Source organism: Meriones unguiculatus, chromosome 3 (assembly GCF_030254825.1).
Source record: "Meriones unguiculatus strain TT.TT164.6M chromosome 3, Bangor_MerUng_6.1, whole genome shotgun sequence".
Classification (NCBI taxonomy): domain Eukaryota; kingdom Metazoa; phylum Chordata; class Mammalia; order Rodentia; family Muridae; genus Meriones; species Meriones unguiculatus.
Window position 1 is genome coordinate 134,976,238 of NC_083351.1, and position 18,545 is coordinate 134,994,782.

An 18,545-nucleotide genomic window follows, 5' to 3' on the forward strand; every position below is an offset into this window, starting at 1 on the left:
GAGACAAGGACAGACCAACATAGTCCTCAACGGTGGTCCCATGCTAGTCCTTAATGGACGCTTAGTCTTGAAGGCATCCTAGAGAGCAGGTTGGGCTGCCCTGCAACGCAAGGGACTGAAAACACCTTAGCCTCTTAACTCCCCATACAGTCACCTCCAAGAAACGAGTGATTTCCACACAGCCTTAAGAAGTTCTGCCTGCAAATGTCTGGGAGGCTCAGCCTTAGAGGACTCGGGGGACTTTCTCTGCTATCTGCCTCCCAAGGCCATTCTCAGCTTGAGAGCTAGGAGCATGCCTCGTTCCCTGGGGCTCAGACCAGCCTCTCTCTCATGGGAGCCTGTGTTCTCCGTTAAGCTCCAGGCATCAGAGCATAGCCCTCTGGAAGCAGCCCTCTACCACGCGACTCCCCTCGGGTGGGAATCAGGATCTTGTTGCTGCCGAGACTGAAGACTGTTGTTCACAGCTGCCACCCCTAACACGGGGGATGCCACCCTGACATGCTCAGCAGCAACGCCTTCCAGTGTTGTGGGTTCAGGACCCTAGAGAAATTCCCAGCAGCAACCTAAGGAAAGCGATGTGCAGTTTCCAGGCCTGGGTTGGGGGAGAATAGAATGGTGACAGTCTGTGTGGCAGCCGGAACATCATTGGTCGGGTAGATGGTTCTGCAGTTCCTGCTTGGACTGCCAGCCTGTTTAAGCAAATGCTTGCATGGGGGTGACGTGGGCAGCATCCCTCCCCTGCCTGGGAGAGCAGTTATGAAAGATTTACTGCCTAATAGGCTTTCAGCCTGGAAGCTGGGGGATGGCACAGTCCCTTTTGTTTTGCAGAGAATTCCCCCGGGGGGCCACTCTGTGCCCATGATGAGCACGTGGACCTCAGCATGCAGAGTGCTGATTAGCCAGGGGCCGGCTGCTCAGCTGATTCTAGAAAATGCTGCTGAGTGTGACCTTGCGCCTTTGGGAATCCTTTCTGGAATTCTGGGTTTGAACCAACCCCCCCCCATCTCATTATGCAGACCCACAGCTCCAGTGGATGCATTGACTTTCCCGTGATTGCTCAGACATGTCGCCCCACGTTTGCTCGAGCTGCTCTTCCTGCCTGGCATGTCTTTTCCATCTTTGCTTTGCAAAAGCCTGCCCATCCTTCAAGATTCAATTCAAATATTAATGCTTCACTAATCCTTGCCCTGGAAATTGATCTCTATTTTTCTCTCAAGCTCCGCTATCATTTCCCATGCCCATCACGGCCCTTATCTAATTCCGCCTTGCACAATAAATATTTATGTTCAGGCTTTTTCCCCTCCCACACTGACATCCTAACTTTGTGTTGTACAAATTTCTTGCCCATCCTGAAGTTCTCAAAAAAAAAAAAAAAAAAAACAAAAAACAAAAAAAAACCAACTAAACTATTCATGCATGAAGTCCATTTTTATTGAACAGGAGCAAATGTTGTTTTCAGCAAGGATTTGGGGGTGTGCGTGATAGGAAATAATTAAAATTAAACATGAAAGAAGTCACACAAACCGACATCAGGCAATAAACAAAAAGAGACACTATTGGTGTCTCCTTGGATCATGAATAATTGTGAAGGTTTTTTTTAAGGATTAATTCTTGCTTAAAATCATGGTGCTGAAATGCCTAGTACACAAAGGGGTTGCTATCCTCATGGAGAGCTCTGCCTGGCTTGGGTTTTCTTTCAGTCCCCACCTCCCTCAAGAAACAGCACAAACATGCATCGCTGGTTTATCTTCCGCTTGTTTATTTGAGTGGTGATGGAAATGAAATGTCCCTGGAGGTGCTAACCCTTGTTCTCCTCCTTTTTACCTCAGCCCTGGACCCATCCAAGGACCCTTGCCTGAAGGTGAAATGCAGCCCTCACAAAGTGTGTGTGACCCAGGACTACCAGACCGCCCTGTGTGTCAGCCGCAAGCACCTGCTGCCCAGGTAAGGGGGGGGAAGGAGGTGGCTAGAAGTTAGGGGTGCTCTGTGCCTGGTGGCTCTGAAGCATTCAGGCTCTGACAAGGTGCAGGTTGGACAAAAGGAGAGTAGTTGTTTGCCACCATTTTAAATGATCCTAGGTGCCTACACTGAAGTGATGGTATGGCTTCAGATTGCCAGTGCAGGTTTACAGAAAGAAAAACAACAACAACCAGCAATCCTTTAAAATTATTATTGTTATTATTATTTCATATATGTCTGTGTATCATGTGTGTTCCTGGTGCCCACAAAGGTCAGAAGAGGATCTTTTTTCCCAGTCCTTTGGAAGAGTAGCCAGTGTTCCTAAGTGATGAGCCATTTCTCCAGTTCTCCAAAGAACACCAATCTTAAGATTTAAAAAATCTTAATTTTGACTCTTGAGTCCTCATCTTAGCAAAAAAGCCCCTTTCCATCATCACTGAGGCCCTCCTCTTTCCCCAAGGGACCCTGGTGTCCAGGAAGCTTACAGCCAAGAAAGTAGGAGGTGGCCCTTCTTTCTTATGATTGCAGCTGACAGTGTGACCCTGATGAAGCCCGGTTGAGAGGCATGAGCCTCCTGCAGCTTGTGTTGGCTTTATTTGCCCCAGTGTGATACCTAGGGCCATGCTGAATGGATGCATTCCCTCTCAAGTTCTTGATGAAAGCCTTTGGAGTTAGTCTCTTTAGCTCTTCCTGCTGGGGCCTGTTGTAATTGTCTTTTACCTTCTAATTGTCTTCCTATGAATTTTGCTTGGGTAGTGTCTCTCTCCTAAATTCAGTGCTAGCAGCTAAACAGAGGCTCCTCACTAGGAGTGACCCTCTGCCTCTGGTGCTGGTGATCTCAGACTTGGCTACCAAGATCCTCTGCTGTGCATTGCTTTCCATGTTGTTTTAAGAGCAACCAGCATCTGTGTCTGTAAGACCCAGATGAATAGTGTTGAGATGTATGTGCCTGTTTCCTACACAAGCGTTTCTTCCTGGAAGTCAGATGGGTCCTGACATGAAATGTGGTTGATATTCCCTAGTGGTGATTCCGTTGATGAAAACTGATTTTCCCTCTCCCCGAAGCTATCAATGGCAAATAGCTTCTTGGTACAGGTGTGGCTTGGGCTCACTTCCTCTTCTCTGTCTTGGGGTTTGTCTGCCTTAAAGCTCTGCGGGACATAAAGGAGTAGCATGCAAAAGTAATTTTGTTGTTACCATTTAAAGTTCTTTTTGAGGAACATACACTCTAAGAAAACCGCTTATGATTTCTGCCCTTTAGAAGAGAAGGAAGTAAGCCCTCATTAGAAGCAAGTAACAGAATGCCCTTGGGGATAATGTTCCAGGTTGTTCAACCATTTGGTCTCCCGTATATGTGTGTGCACATGTGTGTATACACACATGGATATATATGTTGGAGAATCGTTCACGTGCCCTTCCCTTGAATTTGCAGAAATACAAACTGAGAGACTTCTAGTCTTAAATTCAAATGTGTTTGAGACCGAGGCAGCCACCTCCTTGGTTTTCAGACATGCGTTGAAGGTGCTTCCGGGGCATGCCACATATCTGAGCATCACTCTCATCTTATGTGGAAAGTGTGGTCCTCACCTCCTATATCTATGAAATTATAATAGCTCTGAGCATGGATTTAGGAATGAAAGTAATGTGGGTTCAAGTCCTCGTTGGATACTCCATGCCTGTTAAACTTGGGAAGTAAATTTGTGAGTCTAAATTTGTACTCCTTCATCTGTTAAATGGATTTAATGTGCAGACCCAGCATATTTTGTGTGAAAGTTCAATAAGGGTGAATGTGTATAATGATGGTGTAATGTCAATACCAGCCATTCCAGCAATTAGTAAGACAATTATCATAATAGTTATCATTGTAATTCCGGAAGCTCAGCCAGACCCTTCTATCTCAGCGCATAAGCTCCTGAGAAAGAAGCGACTTCCCCTTGGGATTTCTGACCCTTTCCCAGTCTGAGTGTGCTCCCTTCAAGCCTCTGAGCCAGATCTCAAGGACTGTGGGGACATTTCTGCTACCACTTTGTGTTTGCAGGAGGGAAGCCAAAGAAAATGACTGTGTCTCTGATAATAGGGCCCATTCCTTACTAGAAAATAGCTCAAGAGTATGCTTTGGCTAAGATGGCGCACCCTCTTCCTCAGCAGGATATGGGAGGTGGCCTGGCCCAAGGAGGCCTGTGTGTGGTCTCTGTGGTTGTGTTCCCAAATAGCTTTCTCAGAAGTGGGGTTTCTTGGCCCTCGATAGTAGCCAAGTGTGTAACTCCCCAGAGGGTCTTGGATGCCTTCCCAGATGAAACATCTGTCCTTCCACATTAAACTTCAGGGGTTCCGTAGAGGAGGGACAGCATGCTGGCAACTCTGTTTATTCACCAATCAGGAAAGTACTTTTTCATTCTGCCAAACATCTGTAAACAACTGTGCCAGCCAAGCTGGCCCCTTGCAGCTCCAGGGAAAAGCCTTGCTTCTAGAGAATGAGAAGCTGCTCACAGACCACAAAGCAACTGGGAGGCCACAGCTGATAAGGAGTCCCCAGATATAGACTTACTTGCAAGTAGATTAGGGGGCCAAGACCAGGGAGGTGCCATGGGCCTGGATGGCTTGTGAACTAAAGTGGGTGGAGGAGCAACTGGGAGCACAGGTCTGTGGCCACAGTGTTTCAGGGCTGAGCGAACAGTTCTGAAGGGTGGTGGAAAGGGAAGCACGCATTCAGGTCTTCCGCTGCTGGAGTCTCCCCGATCTCTTTAAGGAGGAGATCTCTAGCACCTTCATTGGAGGCTTCTACTATATTCGCATCCTTCTCAGAGAAGTCTTGTGCGAAGTCTTTCACTTCCTCCTGCTGCTCAGCAGTGCTGCTGGGTGTCTGGGGAGAGAGGTTCACGGCCATATGCTCCTCTTCCCAATCTCCATGGGATCGCTGCTGTACCACAGAGTACCGGATGTGCTCAGGATGGCTTCTCTGTGATGACTTAGAAATTCTCAACCTCATTTTGGCATCACAGCTGATGCTTGTTATAGAAAAATTAAAAAGTAAGTAAGGCAATGGTCACATTATTTAAATTCAGCAATTAAAATATTCCAGTATGTTGTCTAGTCTTCTACTTCTTCTTTTCTCGTTTTTTGTTAAGATTTGTTTTTCTATTCATATTAGTGTTTTGCCTGCATGCAGGTGCTTGTACCACATGTGTGCCTAATGTCCTCAGAGATGAGCAGAGGGCATTAGGCCTGCTGGAGTGGGAGTTATAGGTGGTTGTGGGTTCTGGGAACTGAGCAGGTCCTGCAGAAGAGCAGCCAGTGCTCTTAACTGCTGAGCCATCTCTTCAGCCCTTGATTTTGCTTATTGACTTGTTTCTGTCAGAACTTATTTAACAAATAGTCTATATGCTATTCACATTTTGTGTTGATATTGATATATTAAGACTTTATGGTACTATAAACCATGCTTAAAATTTTTAATGATTATATAAACATGCTGCATAAAAATTCAACTTTAGAGGTTGGTTACATTTGTAAACATACACACTGAGTCTATAAAACTTTCAGAAGAAAATAATGTGAGATTTCTTTCCTTGGGTTTGATTAAGACTTCCTAAGTGTAACTAGCAATTGAAATTTTACCAAATTGAACATGCCTGATGTTCTGTAGATACACTTACACTATTTTTTTTTTCTAATTACAGCATGCTGGGAGAAAATCTGTCAGAGTTTACTTTATATATATATACATATAAAAGTATTCTTATATATAGTTTATATGTTTGTATTAGCTTCATTTAGAATCACACACACAAAAAAAATAAGAACTCAAGGTGAACTGACCAACCAATTGTGGCATATCATTATAATTGATACTACTCAGCAAGAAACACAAGTAAGCTATTAGTATATCAAATAATCAAATAATAAAAATAAGTATGTAGTGTGTTATCTCCATTTCCTCCCTTCTGGAGCCAAACCAATTATAAGGGACACAGCCTGCCCTTGCAGGGTGACAGAAAGCCTACCAGTTGCCTGGGGCAGAGGAGAATCTGAGAAATGCAGGCAAATGGCTAAGCATCTTATAACTTATGGCCATAAGGCAGATCCCTTGAGAAACAGATAACTCAGATTCCATCCTGGGATGCCAGGGACTCCATTTGTAACTGAGCTTGCTAGCAATGGGGGGGGGGGGTTAGAACAACATCTTATCAGTCATTCTTGTCATAGGTTTTACAGAATCCTCTCTGAGGTATTTTTAAGGAGCACATTGTCAAGGGGATGGAGCCAGCAGAGTGCTGGGTCTCTCTGTTGGTGGGGATCGGTCATCCTACTCTGCAGCTCTGTGGAGGTGGGAAATAGTGGGTTCTCCTCATGGAGGGCTAGCTGGACATTGATTTTTATCTCTCTCTTGCCATTGATTTTCATTTGGAGAATGGAAAATTGAAACGTTTGTTTGGGGCCTTCCAGACAAACCACATCCTCTGATTCTGCGGGAGTGTAGCGAATGGGGAGAAGATGTCAGAATGGAACTGACAATATCTAAGTGGACCCTTCAAAGCCTTGGGGAGCGGTGGGAACTCATCTATTTTTAAGTAGGGAGCGAAACAGCCCAACTTCCCAGGGGGCTGGGCCCCTCTAATGTAATGGCCCTTCATCTCCACTTCCTCACTATCTGGAATAACAACTAATTCTCTGTGCCAGCAAAGAATTTAGATGCCATCGAGGCTTTCGGTACAGTAGACCAATCTCAGAGCTTTCTCTCTTTTATGTGAACTTGAAAAAAAGAATCAAAGTGTCTAAGGTCAGAGAGAAACACATCACAGGATGTGCCTCAAATACCAAACTCTCAGAGGATATTTGAAAGGATGAGGTTATTTCATCTCAGTTTTGTTTTACAACAAAGCTCTGCCTCCTGCTACAGGGGCTTTGAACCAGTTGATTATACATACGCATAGCTGTGGAGGTTTGGATGGCACGTGGCCACATGGAAGGCGCCAGGCTCCTAGTGCCTGGCTGACTCTCTGATGCTTCCCCCATCAAGGCACATCGAGGTATCTCAGAAACCACCTTCATTACTAGGAAACAACATTGAATGTGGCTTGTGTCCCTTCTGTGAGGGACTGCATGCTGCCTTGGGCTCCATTTTAAGCTCAGAGAATCCTCACAAGCAGAGCTCGGGTCCAAGGAGAACTTGATAGTCTTCCTCTGCTAGTTATGGAACCATTTCAGTTAACTTGGGTTGGCCCTCTCCTGAGTCCATCACTAGGTTAAACGGAAGAGGCTCCTCTGCTGTGGTCTATATTCAGACCTCACGCCAAGCAGATACCAGCGAAGAAGAGGAGAGGAAAGTGGCTGTTTCAACCCAGTACCCACCTCCTGCTCCCCGTGTGTCAGCAGCACTTTGCATGGATGGATCTTGTCACCTTCCCACAGCTGTGTGTCAGGGCTGTGTTAGATCCCCAGGTGACCAAAGCTGTTGCTCAGGCTCTGTAAATAATTGTCCCGATTGCACAGGGCCGCTGATGGGTGGGGTTTCATCTGTCTGCAGATTCCTCACCTTGTACCTATGTCACACCACAGCCACTAGGGATGGGGGGGGGTGCCCAAAGCTGATCTCCAGGAGGGCAGTCATTGTTCTCCTGGTCCCCAAGGTCCCACCTGTACCCCTTTCTCCTAGTTCCTGCCCATCATCAAGCAATTGGTCTGGGCACTGGCATTACATCTGTTTCCTCCCTTCTGTGCCCACATCATGCATTCCAGGCTCCTTCCTCTCCTTTGTACTCACTCCCAGCACTTGTCTCTTAAACACAGAGATGCTGAGTTAATTTAAACCCGTGAGATCTCATAGCAGCAATGCTGTCCGTCTGAGCCCGGGACGCAGCTGAAGCTGCTCCTGCCCTCTTCCGTGGGTACAGTTCTATAGCTCTAGCCCATCTCCTCCTCCCCCCTGCTCTCTGCTGTGGAACTGAAGGCATTGATTGGCTGGCCTTGATGAAGGGAGCAGTGGAGAGTAAAGAGCAATTCCCGTCCTAAGTGCGAATAGCAGCATGGGATGTTTAGTCCCTTGGAGCAGGAGACAGTATATAAGGCAGACACTGCATTGGGAGGTATGTGTTAAATTGCAAGGCAGATTCACAAAGATATGTTTGTTTTTATTTAAATTTCTTGTTTCTTGAGAAATCCATTCAGGAATAATATCTATATCATCTCCCCCCTCTCTTTCCCCTTCATTTCCTCCTATGTCTCCCTCTTAAATTCATGACTTCTTCAGTTATTATTGTTACACACACACACACACACATACACACACACACACATATACACACACACACACACACATGCACATACCCTACTGAGTTTATTTAAAGTTCTGTGTATGTATCTGTGTTTAGGGATTACCACTTTGGATTGTGTAATGATCAGGGGCTAATTTCTAGAGAAAATGGATTCTTCCTTTCTCGGCAGCCAAGGAGTGGGGTATTGTAAAGCTCCTCCATCATGTTGTTATATCAGTGGGTGTGGCCACTGTACAGGTCTTATTTAGGTGACCACAACATTGAGGCGTTGTTGTAAATTTAAAAGATGTAGCCTAAAAAATGATTTATTATTTGCCTTATAATTATTGTGGCAGTATTATGTAACCCACTATCACAAATAATAAGACACAGACAGCTGTAGAGTTTATAATTGCCTGCTTACTTTGGGCTGGGCAGATATTTCTACCTATGCTGTCTCAATAATCTCACCATCCACCTCCCAACCCCCATCCAATGCCATCTGCTTTGACCATCCTTGCCTGGGCAACTTCCATCCATAATCTCATGAATACATCTACATCATCCTTGGAGTCCTTCCTCCTGGTCAATGTGGTGTCTTTTCCACGCTAACTCATCATAGCGTCCTCCTTCCTCCTCTCTTCCAGTCTGTTTCCCGTCTGTTTTCCTGTTCTCTTCCTCCTGTCCCCCAAAGCCCAGAAACCTTAGCCATGCCTTCCCCATTCTACCCTGCCCAGGTAGAGGCCATTTAATCAGGCATTTGGGTAGGTTTACATAACAAGGGAAGGCGTATCCAGGCAGAAACCAGAAGTTGAGGGCCAGTAATTAGCATCAAGATAGAAGCATCAGACCAGCCTCCAACACTGAGGTTTCATGGGTTCAGCTTCCCTGCCATATATAGAAGATTCTGTCTTCCCAATAGACATCCGATTGTCTGATTTTGGTAACTTTTCCTTGATGTCCCCTGGGCCTTAGGATTAGGAGTTGCATTGCAGATGTATCACTTGGGGTTGTGCACCCTATATTCGCTTGTTTTCTGCATTTTGATCAGCTGTGTACCTTTGTAGCAGTCACCACCTGCGGAAGAAAGATCTATCCAGATCCACAAAGGTGTTTTTCATTAACAAATGCAAATATTCTAGTACAATGTGGAACCCATGTATTGTCCTGCCTTCTGCTGACTCTTCTTAAAAGCTCTTCTCTCAATACCATTTGAGGCTGGCTGGGTAGGACAGGCTTAGCTGTCACAGGTATCCTGTCTCATAGCTTGGTGACAAAGTTTTAAGATGTGGCCCTCGGGGTCCAGAACTCATTTTTTGTAGGCTCCCAGGCCTCACTGCCTGCAAAGGTGGGCTCATGTACCCCATTGCCTCTAAAGCACTGGCTCTTTTTCTGAGCCATTTCCTGTCTACAGGAGACCACGACTGTTCTGTGGTTGGCTTCTTTGGTTGTGCATGGGCCCAGATGTTAACAAGCCCTGAATCTGTGGAGCTGAGGTGACTGGAACTAAACAGACCACAGGGCTGTTTAAAGATGCCCTCTCATTCCCTGCCTCCATGTCTGATGAAGGCATTCAGTGTACTCCTACTCTGTGTGCTGCCTCAGACTGGGGGCATTGGTGGTGTTTCTGTATGTCTGCTGATTAAGCAATGTACCCACTGTCGAATCTCTAGCTTCAGAATTCAGTGTGTAAAAAAAAAGGGGGGGGGAAGGGCTGAGGTGGGTGTGCCATTTTGAATAGATAATCAGTGGGTTTGATTTTCTTGTCTTGCTGATGGCACACAGGTGTGGATCATGCTCACATATCTGTCCCTGCTCCTTGTGAAATAAACAAGTATGAGCTCCCTGCAGTACACTGAAGCTAAATGCTTATTAACCATCCCAAGGATGCAGGTTTTGGGGGCAGATCAGCAATCAGGTTGGCCTGACATATGTGGCCCCTCAAAAGATATAAAGATATGTTATAAGATTAAAGTTTCCCATTTTTACTCCTTTATGTTTTAGTTTCCTGAGCTGCTTTCTTTTTCCTGTATTATCATAAATCTACTTTTGCCTGCTGTTGTTTTGCTAAGCTCACCAGGATCTCCACTCAAAGGCTTTTAGTCTTGACATTTCATAACAACTTAATTCAACCAGTGAACCATGAAAGACATTCGTTATAGGCATCAGACACTGTAACAGAACCCATTCTGGGCATGGACCTTACAGATCTTTGGGCCAGAAAATGGGTTCAGGATAGTTTAGGTGGGCCTTTAAGACTATCTTTAGAAGAACTTGTGTTTTAAAAAGAATGTCCCCAAGCGATCGTTCTGTCTTTAATGTTCTCCATGGAAAGGATGGATGGAGGGAAGGGCCTCCATGCACGGAGGAACAAGAGAGATGATGTTAATTAGTTTGGGGACCTTGGTTCCTTTCCAGTGCTCTCTCTTGGGTGATACTTTTTCACGGGTCCACATTGAACCTCTTTGCTTCCATTATCAAGTGGCAAAAGGACTTCTGGCAGCCTGCCTTGCCTCTGATGCTTTCCCAGCTGTGACTCTTCCAGTGAGCCATGGGGCTAACTCCAGTGGCTGGTACCAGCCTGATGGGAGAGGAGGTCATGGCTTAACATCCCATGGCAGTGAGAAACCCTTACGCTAGAGACAGGTGGTGGGGCTGCCCTCACATCGGGAATGAGATCCCTTTTCTTGGCATGTGCCAGGGTGACAATGGGTGAATATGGGGATGTTGAAAGCTAGGGCGTGGACCTCTCTGGCAGTGACTTTGATAGGTCCACCTCAGAACACTGCTTATATGCATTTGCAGTGGCAAGATCATATGGAGTTTGTAATGATGCCTTTATTCAACAAACACACATGGGTACCTTTGTCTAGACACCACACTGTGTGTTTAGAATTCTGTGGTAAAGGAATATAATCTACCCTCACAGATTTTAAGTCTATTAGAAAAGACAGACTGCAACAGAGAATATAATCATACGGGTAAGTGTTCTGTAGTGGGAGACACGGGCCTCCATACAAGTCACTTCCATATGTTTGTACAGGGAAGGCCTCGTGACAAGAGTAGGGAAAAGTGTCCTTAGCAGAGGGAACACAGACACAAAGGCTTATGGGGGACAGGAGGAGGGGTCCTGCTATTCTAAAGGAGTCTAGGGCAGCTTGTACTGGTGGAAAAGGAGGGTGTAAGCCTGGAAGGAAGGCAGAGCTGTCCCACACAGTGCCCTGGTGACACGGTCCTCAGCCAGGTAGGATGGAGAACCATGTGGCTTTAAGGAAAATCTGTGGTTTAGAAGAGACTGAATTTCCTTGAATTTTTGTTCTTTAAGGAAAACTCTATGCTATGGGAGAGATGCTAGAGCTGTGTGTGTGTGTGTGTGTGTGTGTGTGTGTGTGTGTGCATGTGCATGTTCTGGTAGAGGAAGGTAAAGTCACAGATGCGTCCCTCTAACATATGGAGTACACAACCCCATTACACACAGCTGAAGCTCTAAGAAGGAAAGGCTCCTTGCAGATGTAGTTGGAGCTGAAAGACAGTTGGAGGGTGGAGGAGGGAACAGCCAGAGTCAGTTGTAGTTGCTGGCATTCTCTAGTGGTTTGGAGCAGGCCAGGGTACCAGCTTAGACACATAGTGACTGATATCGGCGTGTGGTGTCAATATTAACATCTGTTAAGTGGCTGTTCTTCCTCCAAAGCCCAGAAGAGCCTTTCTGCCCTCAAGCTATTTTTCAGCTTGAATCTCCACTCATGGATTCATGAGTCTAAACCCTATACCCTAACATCATGGTAAATAAAGCAGTGCATAGGATCCAGCATGTAGTAAGGGCTCAGAAAATACAAGTCTCTTATGTGAGCCTTGGATTCCCCAAGAACAACGAGATGGGACAATACAACTGTCGTCCTGACAGATGCTCAGGAGTACACAAGTCCAAAGGCACAAGTATCGCTGTTGTCTTTATCTCTTTGGCTGCTGTAACAAAATGACAGAGACTTAGTAGCTCCTAAACAAAATATTTTCTCAGATTCCTAGAGTTGAGAGATCACAGCAGGTAGCATGCTGGCGATGATCCTTTTTTCCTGGTCTTTAGAGGTTGTTTTTTCAACCTCTGTCAGGTCCTCATGTGGCAGGAGGAACCGCAGATACCTTTCCAACCTCTTTATGACATCACTAATCCAGAGCTGGAGAGATGCTCAGAGGTTAAGAGCACTTACTGCTCTTGCAGAGGAATTGGGTTTAGTTCCCAGCACCCAAGCCGAGCAGCTCAGAGCCACCCCTGTCTTCCAGAGGATCATGGGGTAGCAGGCATGCATACACAATCATGTCAGCAGAGCACACATGCACGTAAAATAAAAACACAAGAGTAATAGAGCCATGAGCCCCAGCCGCACTCTCCAGGCACAGTCACCTCTCACACACCCCAAATTCAAATATGTTAGCACCTTGAATTCAGTTTTAATACACAAATTCTGGGGAGAGAGAACAAAACCCTTCATTTTGTATATTCCACTCCAACCCTGGCTCTCCCTGGTTACTCATTTCAAAGCAACATTCTTCAGCTGATTTCACTGTCACCTTTAATGTCTAATTCCACACGCTCAAGAAAATGTGGCTGGACATAGGTGAGACTTGTGGTACATAAAGTTCATCCTCCGATGACCGCTCACCACCTGGAAGTCTATTCATTGACGTGGGTACTTCCTGCAGAAAACACTGGGACAGACCCAACAGTACCCAATAAACTTTCTGCTCCAAACAGAAGGAAGCACTTAAAGGGGAAGACAGCCAGTGCCCACATGACAAGCTGGACCTTGCACCCACACCTGTAAGCCAACCTCTGAGTTGGGAGGAGACAGCATCTTCTCTGAGGCTTGCTGGCTTCTAGCCTAGGCAAGTAAGCATCAACTCCAGATTCAGGGAAAGATGGCGCTTCAAATGGCTGGATGGAGAGTCATGGAGGAAACCCTGATGCCCGCGTAGGGCCTCCATGTGTGCACCTACACATGTCTGTGCACAGGTACACATGCACACACAATAATAAATATATTTTTACAAACATAATTTTGAGCTTGTTGCTTTGTCTTTGAGACCCACTTGGCAGAGGTTTCCTGGAGCAGGCACCTCACCTACTGGACTCACATACTAATGGTACTGGCCCCTGTCAACTCTCCTGGGAAATGGTTGGGTCTCTGAGGAACCAGGCTCCCCTTTCCAGAATGACGCTGTCTGGATTGCTCTTGCCTTTGGCTCCCTGGTCGGGCAGTTCACACCTGTGGTTCTGCTGTGTACACCCGTGAGATCCATATCAACGAACACTGATCTAACACGAGTTCTCTGTGCTGGTCCCATAAGGCCTTCAGGTGCTCCTGCACCCTGAGCTGAGACAGGAAGGCAGCTCCAATGCCTTCTTAGAGGTCGTTTTCTGCTTGTTTTGGATACTGACTCCTGGCTTCTGTTTTTATAGCTAGCTGATCTCCACATTTCCTTTATAATAGTGCTCGGATTCTGTTAAAATGCTAGCCCATGCCAGCTCCTCAGCCAGGGGTCGCTTGGCCACACCTGTAGCCTTTTCTCTTGACATAAGCCGAGAATGTTACAGATGTTCAGCTTCCTTTTAGATGAATGTTTCAGACTTTAAATCATGTTGCATAGAGTGGTCAAGAGGAAGTAGGCCAATCCCTCAGTGCTTGGCTTTCATATTTCGCCAACCAAGGAGCCATTGTCAGTGTTTGCAGGTTTCTGCCTTCCAAAAGGATGAAGACATAAACACTGCTCAGCCAAGCTCTCTTCCATTCACAGAAGGAGAATGACCTTTCCTCCAGTTTCTGGTAGCATACTTCACATTTCTACCTGAACCTTCATCAGAACAATGTTCACGTCCGAAACCCACCAAGTTTTGTTCAGGTTACTGTGGTTTTTCTCTGAGAAGACCAAGGCTTTCTGCAAAGCTGTCTTCTTTTATCCCCCTCATCAGATTTTCCTCTAATAGCCTGTGCCTGGCAATGTGGACTTTTCCTGGCTCTCAGAACAGCTCCTGTCCGTTATCCAGGGTCAGTGCCTCCTGTGCAGTGTAGGTCTCATTACAGAGATACCCACACTTGTGTACCAACTCTCTGTCAGAAGCAAAACACCACAAACTCGGTGGCTCATAAACAATAGAAAAAAGACTTTTCCAGTTTACAGGTGGTAAAACCCATGGTCTAGGTGCCAGAAGATTAGGGTCTGGTGAGAAGCTGTTTCTCATAGATAATACCCTCTCCTCAGATTCTCATGTGGTAGAAGAGCTTTCTTTGGTTTCTTTTGCAAAGTTACTAATCCCATTCATGGAGATGTGACATCACGATCTAATCACCTGCCTCCTGGGGTTCATACCGGTGGGAGTTAGAACTTTCGTATATGGTTTAAGGGAGCACACACATTTAGACTGTAGTGCTTGTCACATTAAATTGTACCGAGGGTTTACAGTCTCCCCCTTGTTCTGTGCTAGTTCAATTGAGAATGTCCCCCACAGGCTCATGTGTTTGAATATTTGGCTCCCAGTTGGTGGAACTGTTTGGGAAGGGTTAGCAGGTGTGGCCTTGTTGGAGGAAGTGTGTCACTGGGGCGGGGTGGCATTCATGGTTCAAAAGTCCATGCTAAGCCCATGTCTGAGCCTGCTGCCTGTGGCTCAGAGGTAAAGCTTTCAGCTTCTGCTCTGGCATAATGCCTGCCTGCCATAGCACTCCTGCCATGATGATAATGGACGGACCCCCTGAAGCTGTAAGCCAGTCTCCCAATTAAGTGTTTTCCTCTATGAATTGCCTTGGTAATGGTATCTCTTCACAGCAGTGGAAGAGTAACTAAGACACTGTGTTCCTCTCAATGGCAGAGCCAGGATCCCCTTATGTACCAGCTCCATGAGGACACAATTCAATCATCTCATGTCTCCTGTCCCTGATTCAGGATGTGGCAAGGACAGGTGTCCACAAAATATTTTGTAGGTAAATAGGTCAGCTAGGGGAGAGGCTAGAGATGCAGAATCCGGATAGTATGCCTGACTAGGAACTGAGATAGTCAGCTGAGTCACAAAATGGTGCCTGACGTGAGGACTACTACGATGTGAGGGTGGGGCTACCACCTTATACTTTCTGCACAGAACTAACGCATACCAGTGTCATTTTGTTCCCTGGGAAGCACTTGATTCTTGGGCTCTGTCCCTGTCTGACCTGTGACCTATATCTCTAGGTTTTTGCCTCATTGCCCATCCTGTTCCCATGCACAGTGAGTCGGCACACATAAAGGTCAACTCCCCTTTGGAGCTGTGGGATAAAATGTCATTTGTCTGTCAGAGATGCTGGTTTGCAGAATGACCTTTGCACTTACCTTAAGAAAGGAGGCAAGTAAAGGATCCAGCATTGACTGTCCTCCATTATGTCTCTCCGTGCCAGGCCCTGCATGACACATGAGCTGTCATAAGCGCCCAACTTTTATTCTAAAGGATTGCTTCAACCAGCAAGCTGGTAGACTCCAGGCTTTCCTCTCTCTAAGGTTAGACTCTGCATCCCTTGGCCTATTCAGCTTTCTAGCTCCTAAGGACAGGAGTGAATAGAGTTATCTGAGGCCTTCTCACCCACCTAGCCAGCAGAACATCTGGGAATGGAGTCATTTTCTCTGTCTGGGACAAAAACCTAGAACAGAGTTCCTGCAGGTGAAATAGCCACCTCTCCAAGGGTCCTCAGGATTGCGGGTGCTACTCTCTACCCTCTGTGAGCCCAATATATGCCTGCAAACCAAGTAGAATGAGCCACAATAAGACAGGGTTGCTGCCTACACACATGCCCCTCACTCGAGCAATTTCTTCAGGTACCAATTTTCTCCCCTTCTGTTATGAGGGAAAGTGGACCCATTGCTGTGTTGCTTTGTAGATCGTCGGTGGTGGTATGTGCAAGCACTTTGCTTCAGTTGGTTCTTTGAATGGTGGTTGGCAAAGACTCCTCTAGCTGAGGGTGGGGCAGTAGGGTAGGATTCCAACCCACTGTGCTGCTCTACCCAGGGTGCTGTTGCAGCCATTGCCAGGTTACCCCTACAAGACGACAGCGCCCATGGTTCAGTAAAGTGTGCCAAGAAGAACCCACTATGGAGACAGTTTCAGGGAACAGTGTGCTTTATTGTACTGAGCAGCTACTTTCTTGGTAGCTTGTCTTCATTAGTCCAGGTTCTGCTCTGAAACACTGAGACACATAGGCACAGCTGTGCTAACATATGCCTAAGCATCCTGTCTCTCCTTGTGCAACAATTGGGAAAAGGCATGTATGTGTGTGTTCATGCACAAACAGCCAGAAACACCAGGCAAACATGGTTAAAGGCAAATGCAGAGGTACCTGAGACATTCTGTGAGAAGAATGCCAGGTGGGCTATCCCCTAGGAAGGGCTAGGGAGATTCTGAAAGAAGTTAAGTATGGACCAAGGGACGCTTCTTTTCCGAAAAACTTTCAGCCAGGAAGTTCTCTGCAGTGAGGACCACAGAGATAAGAAACATCCCTGTGACTCCTTATCTTCTCCTTTCTTGCACCAGCTGTGAAGAAAGCTTTGAAATCCAGGGACACTTTGCATGGACAATCGGATGCACTTCCTTTGCACTGCACTTTTGGAGAATGACCCAGTAGGAATGCTTTATGGGTAACAGTGTGCCAGATGCCTGAGCTACGCAGATGCCATGTCATAATGAGACCAGGGATCTTCAACATGTCCCGTGGCTTCTGGGGAGCGGGCTTTAAACGCTATTAGAAAATGGTTGGTTACTCACATAACATTGCCACCACAGTTGTACCAATAGACGAATCTCGTCCATTGCTTCTGTTGGTTTTGTATCTCACAGCAGTCACGGCTGGGTTAGGCTGCTGATGGCGGCCCTTCCCTGGTAGCATGCACAGAACCTTTCAGCACCACGAATGCTAGGCCAGTAGGGGTGGAGTTTTCAGATGAAAGCCATCGTGATTTCTCCACATCCTTTCAAGTGTGCAGTGGTTTTAGCAGTAACAGCGTCTTTTTTTTTTTAAATCAAGTTCTTGGGGTTACCAAGAACAATAAAAATAGTAATGTTTTGGGGGAGTCTAGGGGACACTGCTGACCAAGAACTTGTAAAAAGGTAGTCCATACCTAGTACTGTTTTTGTTTTGTTTTGTTTTGTTTTGTTTTGTTTTATTCAATAGCCTATTGTATCTGGGTAAGGGTTTACCCCATTATAGGGTAATACCATCTAATATATTTTAGGGAGATTCTACAGTACTAATTTTCCAGATAATATTTTCAAAGGCCTTTAGTGTTTATTTTCTTTCCCCACTTCCCTCCTCTACTTTGTGTGTTCCATCTCAACCCATCCAAACAATACCTGGGCCCCAAACCCAGGACTGGGCCCTACAGGAGAACCTAGTACTAGCGTTCTGCTCGTGGACATGGTGATTGTGCTGGCTGGTTTCAGGTCAATGTGACACAATCTAGAGGCATCGGGAAAGAGGGAGCTTCAAGTGAGAAAATGTTTTCATGAGACCAGGCCTGTAGGGCACTTTCTTAATTACCGATTGATGTTAGGGCCCAGCCTATTGTGGGGGGCCAGCCCAGGGCTGCTGGTACTGGGGTCCACAGAAAAGCAGGCTGAGCAATCCGTAGGAGCAAGCCAATAAGCAGCACCCCTCCTGCCTCCAGTTTCCTGCCCTGTTTGAGTTCCTGCCTGACGTTCTTCACTGATAGGCTGTTACTTGGAAATGTACGCTGAAATAACTGCTTTGCTCCCCAAGGTGCTTTGGTCATGGTATTTCCTCACAGCAACAGAAACCCTAACTAGGACAGTAGTAAACTGCACCCTCAGTCGATTGGGGCTTCTCTCGGCCTTCATCCGAGAAGCTTCTTGTTGTAGTAAGCAGTGACTAATACAGACACCCACAACTGGGAAGTGTGCGGAGAATAAGAGTGTGGTCTGCTCAGTGCTGAATGGGACGCCTCCATCATACTCCTTCCCCCAACGGCTCGAGGATCATCATGGAAGAGTTGGAAGAAAGACTGTAAGAGCTGGAGATAAGCAGATGTCTGTAGCAAAACAGTCTCAGCCAGGCATGATGGCACAGTTGTACATGTGGACAACTCTCAGCTAGGACCACATGCATGAGACCATCACAGGATAAAGCCAGAAGAAATTCTATCATGGACAGGGACAAGGCTCGTGAAATCCCACTGTATCTCAGGAGCTACTGGCAGCTCCTGACCAGTGATGCAGGTTCCAATAGGTGGCCCACACTCATATGTACACATGACCCCAAACAGACTCAGCAGGTATTGAAAGACAAAGCACATAAGGTTGGG

General features: G+C 46.3%; 1 protein-coding gene across 2 annotated transcripts in view; it reads left to right on the top strand.

The window, feature by feature from the left end:
• Positions 1-18,545, top strand: part of Spock1 (SPARC (osteonectin), cwcv and kazal like domains proteoglycan 1) — a 453,369-nt gene that overhangs the window by 304,125 nt on the left and 130,699 nt on the right. For both annotated transcript variants that reach the window (XM_060380587.1, XM_060380586.1), the window contains exon 4: positions 1,830-1,944. In XM_060380587.1, the coding sequence (XP_060236570.1) occupies positions 1,830-1,944 (115 nt within the window). The remainder of the gene's footprint in view (positions 1-1,829; positions 1,945-18,545) is intronic.